The sequence below is a fragment of the Oncorhynchus clarkii genome, chromosome 27 (genome assembly GCF_045791955.1).
Source record: "Oncorhynchus clarkii lewisi isolate Uvic-CL-2024 chromosome 27, UVic_Ocla_1.0, whole genome shotgun sequence".
Lineage (NCBI taxonomy): Eukaryota > Metazoa > Chordata > Actinopteri > Salmoniformes > Salmonidae > Oncorhynchus > Oncorhynchus clarkii.
The window spans coordinates 18,281,215-18,294,073 of NC_092173.1; the positions used below are offsets into that span (position 1 = coordinate 18,281,215).

The 12,859-nt window shown below is 43.6% G+C and overlaps 2 protein-coding genes across 6 annotated transcripts in view; both read right to left on the reverse strand.

The window, feature by feature from the left end:
* LOC139386400 (vacuolar protein sorting-associated protein 53 homolog) overlaps positions 1 to 4,597 on the reverse strand; it is a 29,876-nt gene extending 25,279 nt beyond the window's left edge. For all 3 annotated transcript variants that reach the window (XR_011629037.1, XR_011629036.1, XM_071131971.1), the window contains exons 1-3: positions 4,458 to 4,597; positions 1,715 to 1,795; positions 74 to 123 (exon numbers count right to left, since the gene is read on the reverse strand). Coding sequence is in view for 1 of the 3 variants with exons in the window: in XM_071131971.1 (XP_070988072.1) it covers positions 74 to 123; positions 1,715 to 1,795; positions 4,458 to 4,547 (221 nt within the window). In the remaining 2 variants the exon portion in view is untranslated. The remainder of the gene's footprint in view (positions 1 to 73; positions 124 to 1,714; positions 1,796 to 4,457) is intronic.
* A 1,026-nt stretch (positions 4,598 to 5,623) lies between these two features.
* LOC139385824 (apoptosis inducing factor mitochondria associated 4) overlaps positions 5,624 to 12,859 on the reverse strand; it is a 70,801-nt gene continuing 63,565 nt past the window's right edge. For all 3 annotated transcript variants that reach the window (XM_071131073.1, XM_071131071.1, XM_071131072.1), the window contains 10 exons: positions 11,593 to 11,723; positions 11,268 to 11,383; positions 11,055 to 11,126; positions 10,866 to 10,929; positions 10,487 to 10,563; positions 10,266 to 10,383; positions 8,580 to 8,678; positions 6,772 to 6,847; positions 6,014 to 6,118; positions 5,624 to 5,876 (listed from right to left, as the gene is read on the reverse strand). In XM_071131073.1, coding sequence (XP_070987174.1) covers positions 5,846 to 5,876; positions 6,014 to 6,118; positions 6,772 to 6,847; positions 8,580 to 8,678; positions 10,266 to 10,383; positions 10,487 to 10,563; positions 10,866 to 10,929; positions 11,055 to 11,126; positions 11,268 to 11,383; positions 11,593 to 11,723 — 889 coding nt within the window. In that variant the 3' untranslated portion in view covers positions 5,624 to 5,845. The remainder of the gene's footprint in view (positions 5,877 to 6,013; positions 6,119 to 6,771; positions 6,848 to 8,579; positions 8,679 to 10,265; positions 10,384 to 10,486; positions 10,564 to 10,865; positions 10,930 to 11,054; positions 11,127 to 11,267; positions 11,384 to 11,592; positions 11,724 to 12,859) is intronic.

Genomic DNA, 12,859 nt, shown 5'->3' on the forward strand with positions numbered 1-12,859 from the left:
AATAAATAACATTCTGTTAAACTCATGAAAAATATAATAATAATAATAATAATAATAAAGTGAGGTCACTCACCGAATCTTCAGACGGATCTTGTTGACTACATCATCTATATTAGCCAGTGACTGAGGAAACACAGGAGTATCATGATTATGTATTTACTAAAATCCATTCTTCACACAAAACCAAGTTGTATGGACTGATTTGGATGATGGATCCTTTTCTAATGTTACAAAGGTACACAGGCAGCACCATCTAGTGGGCATTTCATCATGACTATTACCTTCTACTAGGTCAATAAGACCTTTGTTTTGCTAGGCCATACACATTTCTTTTATGTTTAAATTAATTTTTTGAAAAGTGAGGAGAGCAAGCAAAAAAAATTAAAGTATACACTTAAAAATACTAAAGCATCTTTATTTCAACACCTAGCAACCTACTCAAGAGATTTTTGCATCTTCCGGAGGCTAAAAGAGATTGTTCAACCATAATTCAAGAGGAAGTTGTGTCTCGCTTTACTGGAAGCTTGAGGACATCATTTTTACTATGATCGTTCAGATTTTTACATTTGTATGGCCTTTTTTAGCCTGGCTGACGAGACTCACGTGGAAAACAGCGAGGGAGAGCTCTGACACTTGTCTCTTCACAGGAGTCAGTTTGTCAGTTCCATATTCACACAAAAATTGATTTGAGCTTTGATTTGTTCTCAAAAACGATTTCTCCTGGGGGGGTTGAAAACACATTTAACTGCACCTGTCCCGTGTATGTGACAATAAAAAAAAATAGTTGTTTGGATTTGAAAATTCAACAGTTGTATTGGAAGGGGTCGGGTGCCATAGACCGGTTCAACAGAGGGCAGGTTAAATGAATCCCCTCAAATCGGTAATTCGACGCATCATGCCTACGACATCAAGGAGCTTTTCCAGACGAGATTCCCTGTAAACACGGCACTTCAATACAACTATGACCGTAAGTGACTTTTTTAGCAGGTTATGAGAACTTAGGTAGCAGGTTAGGATAACTTACGCACCAGGTTATGAGAACTTGGGCACCGTGCAGGTTAGCAGAATGAACACAGCAGATTAGGAGAATTAGGTTCATGTTAGGAAAAAGTTTAGGGTTAGTAAAAATGCTCCCCTAACCTGCTACAAAAAGTAACTTTCGGTTGTAGCTGTGTCAGAGTCCCTTTCCAGACTGAAGTCAGGAAGAATTTGAGTTTGGTGTCAGCCAGCTGCTAGACTATAACTTTGTATCATCATGTAACAAGAACATATGTATGAAATTATATAGTTTACTGTATTAATTTATCTTGCTCCTTTGCACCCCAGGATCTCAACTTGCACATTCATCTTCTGCACATCCTACCATTCCAGGGTTTAATTGCCATATTGTAATTACTTTGCCACCATGGCCTATTTACTGCCTTACCTCTCTTATCCTACCTCATTTGCACATGCTGTATATAGATTTTTCTACTGTATTATTGATTGTATGTTTGTTTATTCCATATGTAACTCTTTGTTGTTGTATGTGTTGAACCGCTTTGCTTTATCCTGGCCAGGTCGCATTTGCAAATGAGAACTTGTTCTCAACTAGCCTACCTGGTTAAATAAAGGTGAAATAAAAATTAAAAATAAATAAAAAAGTAGTATCCAAGACTAGAGCCTTGGTGTAATATAAAGGGACTTTAGTTTCTGTGAAGGACTCCAGTCTTACCTGCTCAGTAGGAAACAATGTATTGATGTATTCCACAGCATTAAAATCTGCTCTGTCCAATGGGTCTTGACTGGGGAAAACCTAAGGCATATAAATATGGCTCATTAAATACATGTTGTTGCTTATGTTTCACTATATTGGATCACTCCACGGTGGAGGGATACATCCGAGGTGAGGATTTACAGATTAACTCACGTGTACACCTGTGTCACGGCTGGGGTCCGCCCCTGTATATAGACCCCACTGCCGCGAAACGTTCTTTCATTTTCTCGGTGGACATCCGTATGGTTTGAGGTACAAACTTTTTGAAATTCGCTTGGTAAATCACTGGTAAGTGTAATATCTTGCGTGGAAATACACTCACTGGCAGTTTGCAGCCTGGAGCAGCTGGCCACATGGCCAGCCCCTCTTGAGTGCTCCACTCGCTGCACGCGGTTGATCTGCATCTTCCGCCTTGATGTCCAGTGCAATGGCTACCTGAGTGAGTAGGCTCCTCAGTGCCAGCATTGTCCCCCAGGAACAGCCTATCACTGGCCAACAGGGAACAGCTGTTGTTGTCATCTAAGCTATCAACCTCCTGACGCAGGACATGCGCCCTCCTTTCAAGGTGGTCCCAGCGGTCTGACTCTAGGCCCAGTAGAGGGACTAACAGCTCGTTGCCGCACCACTCCTGAGGGAGGGAGCTCATCCCCAGCCAGAGCCCCAGCCTGGCCGACCCATTTGCGCATGGCCTCCAATTGTGCCAGGTCCAGGTGTTCTAAGAACACCACACAAAACAGGCATCCAGTATAGCTCAAACCCAGGCAGTGCATACACAAGGTATGTGGATGCCTGCATCACACCTGTCACAACGGGAAGCCATAAGCTCAGCCAAGCCAACAAGGCCACGGAGCAATATACTCACTGGCAGTTGAGGTTGATTCTTTGATGCCTGATAGAGCAGACCGATAAGGTTTGTGGGGACCGGGAGACCCTGAGACAGTTCATGCCTCTTCCTCAGGCCCCGGTTCCAAGGCAGTGCCCATCACCTTGTGTTAAGGGACGACAGCGGGGAGGGGCACAGCGTGAGGTGAAGCGACAGCCTGTTTTTCCCACATGGGTCTTTCCTGGTTTTTGCAGAGGTACTGGATAATTTATCCCTCACCAGGTTCCTATTCCTCCAAGCTTCCTTATTGGCTTGGCTGAGTGTGGGGCCTTCGTGTCATCACAGTGGCCGACCCCCTGAAGTAAACCACGCGGCTGGAGATTTCCTCACTCCTGGACAAGGGTGTCATCCGCATGATTGAGACATCAGAACAGCTAGGTGGGTTCTACTCCACTTGTTTTTGTGGTCCCAAAAAGAGACAGAGGGTTTCAACAGATTCTGGACCTCCGCAACCTCAATGGGTACTTGAAAGTATTAAGGTTCCACATGCCGTCCCCATCCGCGTGTTGCAGGCCGTGTCCAGGGACCAGTGGCTTGTGACGCTTGACCTGATGGATGCGTACGTCAATGTTCCTGTTCACCCAGTTCATTGGCAGTACCTCCAATCCACTATCGAAGGGAGGGCTTACAAATTCATGGTTCTTCCCTTCGGCCTCTCCTTGGCATCCCACACTTTCACAAAGTTCATGGACGCTGACCTGGCACCTCTCACATCCCGTAGATTGTTGATCCTCAATTACCTGGATGATTGGCTGATTTGTGCCCAGACCAGGACCCAGGTCCTGTCAGACAGAGGCATGCTCCTGACCCACATCAGTGGGCTGGGCATTATTGTAAACAACAAGTAGTCATCTGACAACCACCCAGAGGATCGCCTTCATTGGCATGGAACTGGACTCAGTTCTCATGAGAGCACGCCTGCCCACCAGCAGCATTCAGGCAATCTTATCTTGCCTCGACCACTTTCGGCTGGGGTGGGTGGTATCTGCCCTAAGCTGCCTTGTTGATTCCCCTGGGCCTGCCCCATATCCGGCCTCTTCAACGGTGGTTGAAGTCCCACCACCTGCACCCAAAGCGCAACCATCACTTATGGGTGACCGCACAGTGCCTCAGGGCAATATAAAGTCAAACAAAGAAAAAGCCTAGGAGGAGAGATGACTAGAAACGATTCGGTTGACTGTTTTGTGTTGATTAATTGGCGGAGTAGAGGACCTTGTGCATATCAGGTAAAATAACAACTCAATGTTTATATCCCAGGACAAATTAGCTAGCAACAGCAAGCTAGCTAAATAGGACAAATTAGCTAGCTAACTAGCTAAATTGCCATACATGTTTAATGCTTTCGACATGTCCTCAAATAAATGTAATTGGTTCAGAGTTTGTTTTGATATTTTAACCTGCGTATCGTGGTGTAGGGGGGACAAAATATATTTATGCACGATGGCGCACCCGGTTTGGGTTGTTTCAGTTTTAGTGTCAGTTTCAATGACAGGTACCACCAGTAAGGCCGGGGTGGCAACCTGTCTGGTTTTTACCAAAGGGGAGGGTGCTGTTAGACAAAGCTAGCTAGTCAGTTAACGTTACTTAGCTAGAAATACAAAACTTCAGAGACAATATGACTGTTTACATGTATTGAAAATAACTTATCTAGCTGTACGCAAAGGTCCCTAAAACAGCTAACAAGCCTAATGTAGCTAGCAGGCTAACTAGGATAACAACACAGCTAACATTAGGTAAGCTAGCTATCTAGCTCATGCCTGTAAACAAATTACTATTTTCATTGCAGAAAATAAACTATCCCACTTAGCACACGATTACCTGCTCGATGGCCAACTGCACCCCAGGAGTAAGGTGCAAAATCGCCTCCAAATCCTCCGCAAATTCCAATTCTTCCTCCTCCATCATCATGAACAACTAGCTAGCTACCGCAGAAAGCAGAGCCTTCGCCTCCTTCTTCTGGGGATTTTAGATGGCGGTTGGCAACCAACTTTAAGGTGGATTACCGCCACCAACTGGACTGGAGTGTAAACCAGAGACAGAGAAGGCCTAAATCCTGCCCAATATTTTCATCTCCTTAAGGAAACGAAATACATAATTAAATACTACATCCCCCTGAAGATTTCCCCAGCAGTGCACTTAATCTTGTCTTCAACCTCATTACTCCTCAAACCTAATAACAATCACTCCCTTTCCCTCCAATATTTCTGGCACTGAAATAGAATGTGTTCCACTGTCTCCATCTCCCCCTGACAATGATCACACCTCCCAGTTGGATGTTTCGCCACCAGTCTCAGCCTTGCGATAAAATTTTCCTCCCTTCTCTTTCGGCCTGAGGACCTCCCTTTGCTTCTAACCACTGTTTTTAGCCACCCTTTACAAAATCTCATATAATACATCCTGTCTGCTCTGAGACACAAATTAATTTAAGGTAATTCGTGCTACACCAGAGTCAGAGCAGATGACTACACTGTCTCCTCCAGCCACTCTGCAGCCAAGAGTATGGCCATCAACTCCATTGTGTAAACAGATAAATGATTTGTTGCTCTTTTGTCACTGCCAACTCAGGAACACTAAAAGCTGCACTTGTCCTTGTTTTAGGGTCCTTAGATCCATCTGTGAATATATTCAAGAAGGCATAGTATTGTGTTCTTAAATGTTCACTTACAACTGGGCCTGGATTACATCTATCTTTTTAAAATATGTCTGAGCTGCTGTTTCATATGCTGTTACACTTCCATAATCCAGTGCTTTTTCAACACCTTTCTATCTTCCCCCCACTCCATTCCTGACAGGCAACGCATCACATTCAATATTAGGGCGGGCCGGGGCTTCTGGGATACTGGAGGACCGTGATATCCCGAGGCCACTACTCTTATTTCTCACCACCTGAACCACAGCATATGGTGTATTGAGAAAAGGTGTGATAGACTACCATTATTCCAAATACTGTAACTGTAAAGACATTCAAAGGCAATGAAGACATGTCATAGAATAGTCCTTTTATTCCTAAAAAGATTTTAAAAACTACAGATCACACAGAACACCCAGTAGTTTTCGATCAGCAAACATAATCCTGAGACCATTTGGCTTTTTATTAGAGAGAAGAGTAAGAAAATGTTCGTTTTTTTTATATCCATTGATTTGAGGGTTAAAGGAGGTACCGTCGGACCGGGCGTTGACCATGGAGTGTTGCAGGAAGAGGAGGTTTACATTTGCAACCAACTGAGGTCATCAGATCTACAAAAGAGACTAAACTAAGATTATGTGGGAAATACAACATTTTGATTAACTTAACACCATTCTAAGGCATGAACACACTGCCTCTTTCTCTCATATATTTCTCTTACTTGTGTACATATAAAATGGTAACTCACTGTGCCTGTGCCTTGGTTATGACTAATCCGTTTGACATCATCTCTGCCAGTCGAGCGACAGCAGGATCAAACATCAGACTGGCTGCTGCCACCACCTGATCATCCCTGGTTATCACATATGTAGTCTTTCAGAGTTGTGTTCAATGAAAATTATATTTATTTAAATGGTCTTTTTCAATCTTGTCTCATCGCTGCAACTCCCCAACGGGCTCGAGAGATGCAAAGGTGGAGTCAAGTGTCCTCCAAAACATGACCCGACTAACCGCGTTCCTTAACACCCATCAGCTTAACCCGGAAGCCAGCCGCAACAATGTGTCGGAGGAAGCACCTTTCAACTGGCGACCGGGGTCAGCCTGCAGGCACCCGACCCGCCACAAGGAGTCGCTAGGGCGCGATGAGCCAAATAAAGCCCCCCGGCCAAACCCTCCCCTAACCCGGACGACGCTGGGCCAATTGTGCGCCATACTATGGGACTCCCGGCCACGTGGCATAGCCTGGGAATGAACCAGGGTCTGTAGTAACGCCTCTTGCACTGCGATGCAATGCCTTAGATTGCTGCGCCACTAGGAAGGCCCCCAGGAAACATATTAAAACAGAACTTGTCCTGTCCAATAAGAACGTTCATTTTCATTTCCGCTGCAAAACATTTTCCTACGTTGTGCCCAACTACACACGATGCATCTTAGGCATAGATATGACATTTACAAAACTACCAACCAAAACAGAAAGGGAAGGTAAAGCAATGCATTGTCACTTACTTGATATAGAAAGCTAGGAACTTCCTCTCCTCAACTTTGCCCTTGAATATGATCTCTGTGTATCCTTCACCGTAGCCTTGGAAACGATAGGTATGAGAGACAAATAAGACAACATACAGTGCATTCGGAAAGTATTCAGACCCCTTGACTTCTTCCACATTTTGTTAAGATACAGCCTTATTCTAAAATGTATTATATAAACAAATCCTCATCAATCTACAAACAATACCCCATAATGACAATGTGAAAATGGTCATACATTTTTTGCAAATTTCTTAAAAATAAAAAACAGATACCTTATTTACATAAGTATTCAGACTCTTTGGTATGAGACTCGAAATTAAGCTCAGGGTCATCCTGTTTCCATTGCTCTTCCTTTAGATGTTTCTACAACTTGATTGGAGTCCACCTGTAGTAAAATCAATTGATTGGAAATTATTTGGAAAGGCACACACTTGTCAATACAAGGTCCCACAGTTGACAGTGCATGTCAGAGCTAAAACCAAGCAATGAGGTCGAAGAAATTGTCCGTAGAGCTGCGAGACAGGATTGTGTCAAGGCACAGATCTGGGAAAGGGTTTAAGAAGTTTGGGAGGTGACCAAGAGCCCAAGAGCCCAATGGTCACTCTGACAGAGCTCCAGAGTTCCTCTATGGAAACGGGAGAACCTTCCAGATGTACAACCATCTCTGCAGCACTCCACCAATCAGGCCTTTATGGTAGAGTGGCCGGACAGAAGCCACTCCTCAGTAAAAGGCACATGACAGCCCGCTTGGAGTTTGCCAAAAGGCATAAGGTCTCTCAGACCATGAGAACAAGATTCTCTGGTCTAATGAAACCAAGATTGAACTCGTTGGCCTGTATAACAAGTGTCACGTCTGGAGGAAACCTGACACCATCCCTATGGTGATGCATGGTAGGAGCATTATACTGTGGGGATGTTTTTCAGTGGCAGAGATTGGGAGACATGTCAGGATCAGATGAACAGAGCACAGCACAGAGAGATCCTTGATGAAAACCTATTCCAGGACCTCAGAATGGGGCAAAGGTTCACCTTCCAACAGGACAACGACTCTAAGAACACAGCCAAAACAATGCAGGAGTGGACAAGTCTCTGACTGTCCTTGAGTGGCCCAGCAAGAGCCCAGACATGAACCCGATCGACCATCTCTGGAGAGACCTGAAAATAGCCATGTAGCGACGCTCCCCATCCAACCTGACAGAGCTTGAGAGGATCTGCAGAGAAGAATGGGAGAAACTCTCCAAATACAGTTGTGCCAAGCTTGTAGTGTCATATCGAAACAGACTCTAGGCTGTAATCGCTGCCAAAGATGCTTCAACAAATTACTGAGTAAAGGGTCTGAATAATTGTGCAAATATTATATATTTTATATTTTTTATAAATGTGCAAACATTTATAAAAACCTGTTTTTGCTTCATCATTATGAGGTATTGTGTGTAGATTGATGAGGGAAAAAGTATGTAATCCATTTTAGAATAAGGCTGTAACGTAACAAAATGTGGAAAAAGTCAAGTGGTCTGAAAACTTTCCGAATGCACTATAAGTTAATTGAACAGTGACTGTTTCTAAGAGTGTAGAATGAAACAGAAACAAAGGTGCTATCTACAACCTGAAAGGGTTCTTCGGCTGTCCCCATTGGAGAAGCCTTTGAAGAACCATTTTTGGTTCCAGGTAGAATCCTTTTGGGTTCCATGTGGAACATTTTCCAGAGGGTTTTTACATGGAACTCGTTTGGAACCCTTTTTCTAAGAGTTTAGAGGCATCACTATCTCATCTCGGATTATCACCTGTGTAGCGGACACTCTTCCCTAGCAGCACTGTCCAGAAGAAAGGAACAGAATCGATCTTAATCTGCTTCTGTAACATATTCAGTGCTGCAACCCTTCCTGAGGAAAAAGCAAACACATTAAAAATGTTAATTCTATTTCTAACATCCAACCAATTGACATTCTCTCATTGCCATATCCATAGTGGTTGACTTCTGTTTTTTAGTGCTGAATCAGGTGTGTTAGTGATAGGCAGGGACAAAAGCTTCAGGATCATGAATGAAGAATACAGGCATAGCAGTCTTTTTTTCTCACCGGCTTCATAAATAAGTGCATCAATGACATTGTCCCCACAGTGACCGTACGTACATATCCTAACCAGAAGCCATGGATTACAGGCAACATCCGCCCTGAGCTAAATGGCTAGAGCTGCCTCTTTCAAGGTGCCGAACATTAACCCTGATGCATATAAGAAATCCTGCTACCGAATCCTACTACACCGGCTCTGACGCTCATTGGATGTAGCAGGGCTTGTAAACTGTCATGGATTACAAAGGGAAACCCAGCCACAAGCTGCCCAGTGACACGAGCCTACCAGACGAGATAAATGCCTTGTTTGCTCGCTTCGAGACAAGCAACACTGAATCATGCGTGAGAGCACCTTCTGTTCTGGATGACTGTGTGATCATGCTCTCAGTAGCTGATGTGAGGAAGTCCTTTAAACAGGTTAACATTCACAAGGCCACAACCTCTCCCTGACCCAGTCTGTAATACCTACATGTTTCAAGCAGACCACCGTAGTTCCTGTGCCCAAGAACACGAAGGTAACCTGTCTAAATGACTATAGCCCCATAACATTCACATTTGTAGCCATGAAATGCTTTGAAAGGCTGGTCATGGCTCACATCATCACCATCATCCCAGACACCCTGGACCCACTGCAAATCGCATACCTCCCCAGATCCACAGATGACGCAATCTCTATTGCACTCCACACTTGGACAAAAAGAACACCTACATGAGAATGCTGTTCATTGACTACAGCTCAGAGTTCAGCACCATAGTGGCCTCAAAGCTCATCACTAAGCTAAGGTCCCTGGAACTGAACATCTCCCTCTGCAACTGGATCCTGGTGGTGAGGGCAGGCAACAACACTTCTGCCATGCTAACCCTCAATACGGGGGCCCCTCATGGGTGCGTGCTTAGTCCTCTCCTGCGTGCTTAGTCCCCTCCTGTACACCATATTAAGTTTGCTGACGACACAACAGTGGTAGGCCTGATCACCGTTGACGATGAGACAACCTATAGGGAGGAGGTCAGACCTAGCAGTGTGGTGCCAGGACAATAACCTCTCCCTCAATGTCAGTAAGACAAAGGAGCTGATTGTGGACTACAGGAAATGGAGGGCTGACCACGCTCCCATTCACATTGACGGGGCTGTAGTGGAGTGGGTCGAGAGCTTCAAGTTCCTCAGTGTCCACATCACTAAGGATCTACTATGGTCCAAACACATATTATATTCTTCTCCCTTTATATAGCCATGATACTTTCTACTCCCTATATATAGCCGTGTTATTTTCTACTCCCTATATATAGCCATATATAATTTTAACCCTGCATTGTTGGAAAAGGATCCGTAAGTAAGAATTTCACTGTTAGTCTACACCTTTTTCTACAAAACATGTGACAAATAAAATTTGATTTTACCGTGAGCTGATGCCAACTGCCAATGTCCAATGTTGACCCTCTGGTCTTTCCGTATGGTGAGAGGGAAGGACGTCACGTCTCCTGCTCCAAAAACATTTGGAATGTTGGTCCTCATGAACTGTAGGGAAGCAGCAATGTGTTGGGGAGTGTAAACCATTAGTACCATAGTTATTACCTCAACATAACTATAGCTTGTTAATGATAACCATCATCATGGTTACCTTATCAATGATGACAGCCTTTCTAGAATCCACCTCCACCTGGCTTTCCTTCAGGAAGTCAGAGTTAGGGATGACACCTAAGGAGAAAACATGATGGTTACATCAATACCTCCAACATTGTGAAACCCCATCTATCAGACCTGGGTTCAAATAGTATGTATTTTCATTAAAATATTTCAGCTCTGCTTGATTGAGCTTGCCGGACACCGAATACTATTTGAACCTAGGTCTGGTTAATTCAAACCAATTGTGGAAATAGGATGGGAAAGTTCCACAGAGACCATGTAGAGAGATTTAACAGGGAAAGTGTGAGCTGATGGAAACTCTAATGGATCCTTTATAGATCTTTAAGGATATGCAGAAGTATCAGATTACCTACCGATCCCTGCTATCACCACATCCGTTTCCACGACCGCACCGCTTTTCAGAACAACCTCTTTCACCTATACAAACAACAATTTTCAATCTTAATCTTCTCTATGGGTCTTGAGATAATGTCCATAACGTGTATTACAGTGATGTAAGTTGTGGTGATGTTTGCTGCTGGGTGAATATTGATTTATTATACCTTGCCATTCTCCCCTCTGATCTCCACCACTCCGTCGTTCATGTAGAACTTGACTTTGCTCTCCTCCAACATCTTCGACAGAGGAGAAACACACACTCGTGTTTGAGTTATACTATCAAAACTTGGGAGTTACATATTCATAAACGTTTTCAGCCTAGTGGTGGGTATTGTATCAGGTAGAGTACATTACATATGATAACCATTGTCTCAGACCTGCATTGTCATCTTCCCAATCTCTGGGCCCAGGGACCTCTCAAAGGGATATGAGCCGTTGCCAACCATCGCCACACTGGCAGCTTTGTCTGCCAAGTAGGATGCCACCTCCATACCTATGATGTAAAAATGGAGGAGGGAAAACTTGGTTGAGGCACACAAATCAAATGAAAGTCTTATCAAATACAACAACCTCAACTTACTGTAAGCAACCAAGTCACAAACCTATAGTTAATAAACTACTTATACATTTCATTTATAAATTAAATAAAAAAATAGGACTTCTCCTCAGTGAACAGTATGAAGTGATCTCTTTATGGTTAACCTATGAAGGAGGCTCCAACGACCACAGCCTTCTTTCCCACACAGGATTGGTGGATCTCCTTGGCGTCCTCGTAGCTCTGCAGTATCCTCACTCCCTCCAACGCAGAGCCAGGACAGCTCAGAGGCCTCGCCCTACAAGGAGGCAGAAAGAGAGGGAGACGTGGGTAAAACGACAGCTAACATGCTAGTATGCTAGCATTGGACAGAGCATTAGATAGGCATACAGATTCAGTAGAGTTTGACATCTAGAATTCAAATGGTCACCAATTCAAATGAGAATGTGATTGTCATGGAGAATGTGGTGACAAACGCTGTAGGCCTATAGCTATGGCTCTGACATTGTCTAGGTAGCATATACCAAGACAGGTAGGGGACCAGTGTGACTGATTCTTTAAAATGTGCCCTTATTTGATTACTGTAGTCAACAAAAGGACCTAAAAATATCCTCCTCTTGCTTAGTGCTGAGAAGTACTCTATTCACTCTAGGGACAATAAATCAAATCAAATGAAATTTTATTGGTCACATACACGTGTTTAGCAGATGTTATTGCGGGTGTAGAGAAATGCTTGTGCCTCTAGCTCCGACAGTGCAGTAATATCTAACAAGTAATATCTAACAGTTTCACAACATATCCCCAAAATACAGGTAAATCTAAGTAAGGAATGGATTAGGAATATACACAGTGGGGCAAAAAAGTATTTAGTCAGCCACCAATTGTGCAAGTTTTCCCACTTAAAAAGATGAGAGAGGCCTGTAATTTTCATCATAGGTACACTTCAACTATGACAGACAAAATGAGAAAAAAAAACAGAAAATCACATTGTAGGATTTTTAATGAATGTATTTGCAAATTATGGTGGAAAATAAGTATTTGGTCAATAACAAAAGTTTATCTCAATACTTTGTTATATACCCTTTGTTGGCAATGACAGAGGTCAAACGTTTTCTGTAAGTCTTCACAAGGTTTTCACACACTGTTGCTGGTATTTTGGCCCATTCCTCCATGCAGATCTCCTCTAGAGCAGTGATGTTTTGGGGCTGTTGCTGGGCAACACAGACTTTCAACTCCCTCCAAAGATTTTCTATGGGATTGAGATCTGGAGACTGGCTAGGCCACTCCAGGACCTTGAAATGCTTCTTACGAAGCCACTCCTTCGTTGTGTGTTTGGGATCATTGTCATGCTGAAAGACCCAGCCACGTTTCATCTTCAATGCCCTTGCTGATAGAAGGAGGTTTTCACTCAAAATCTCAATATTTTGCATCTTC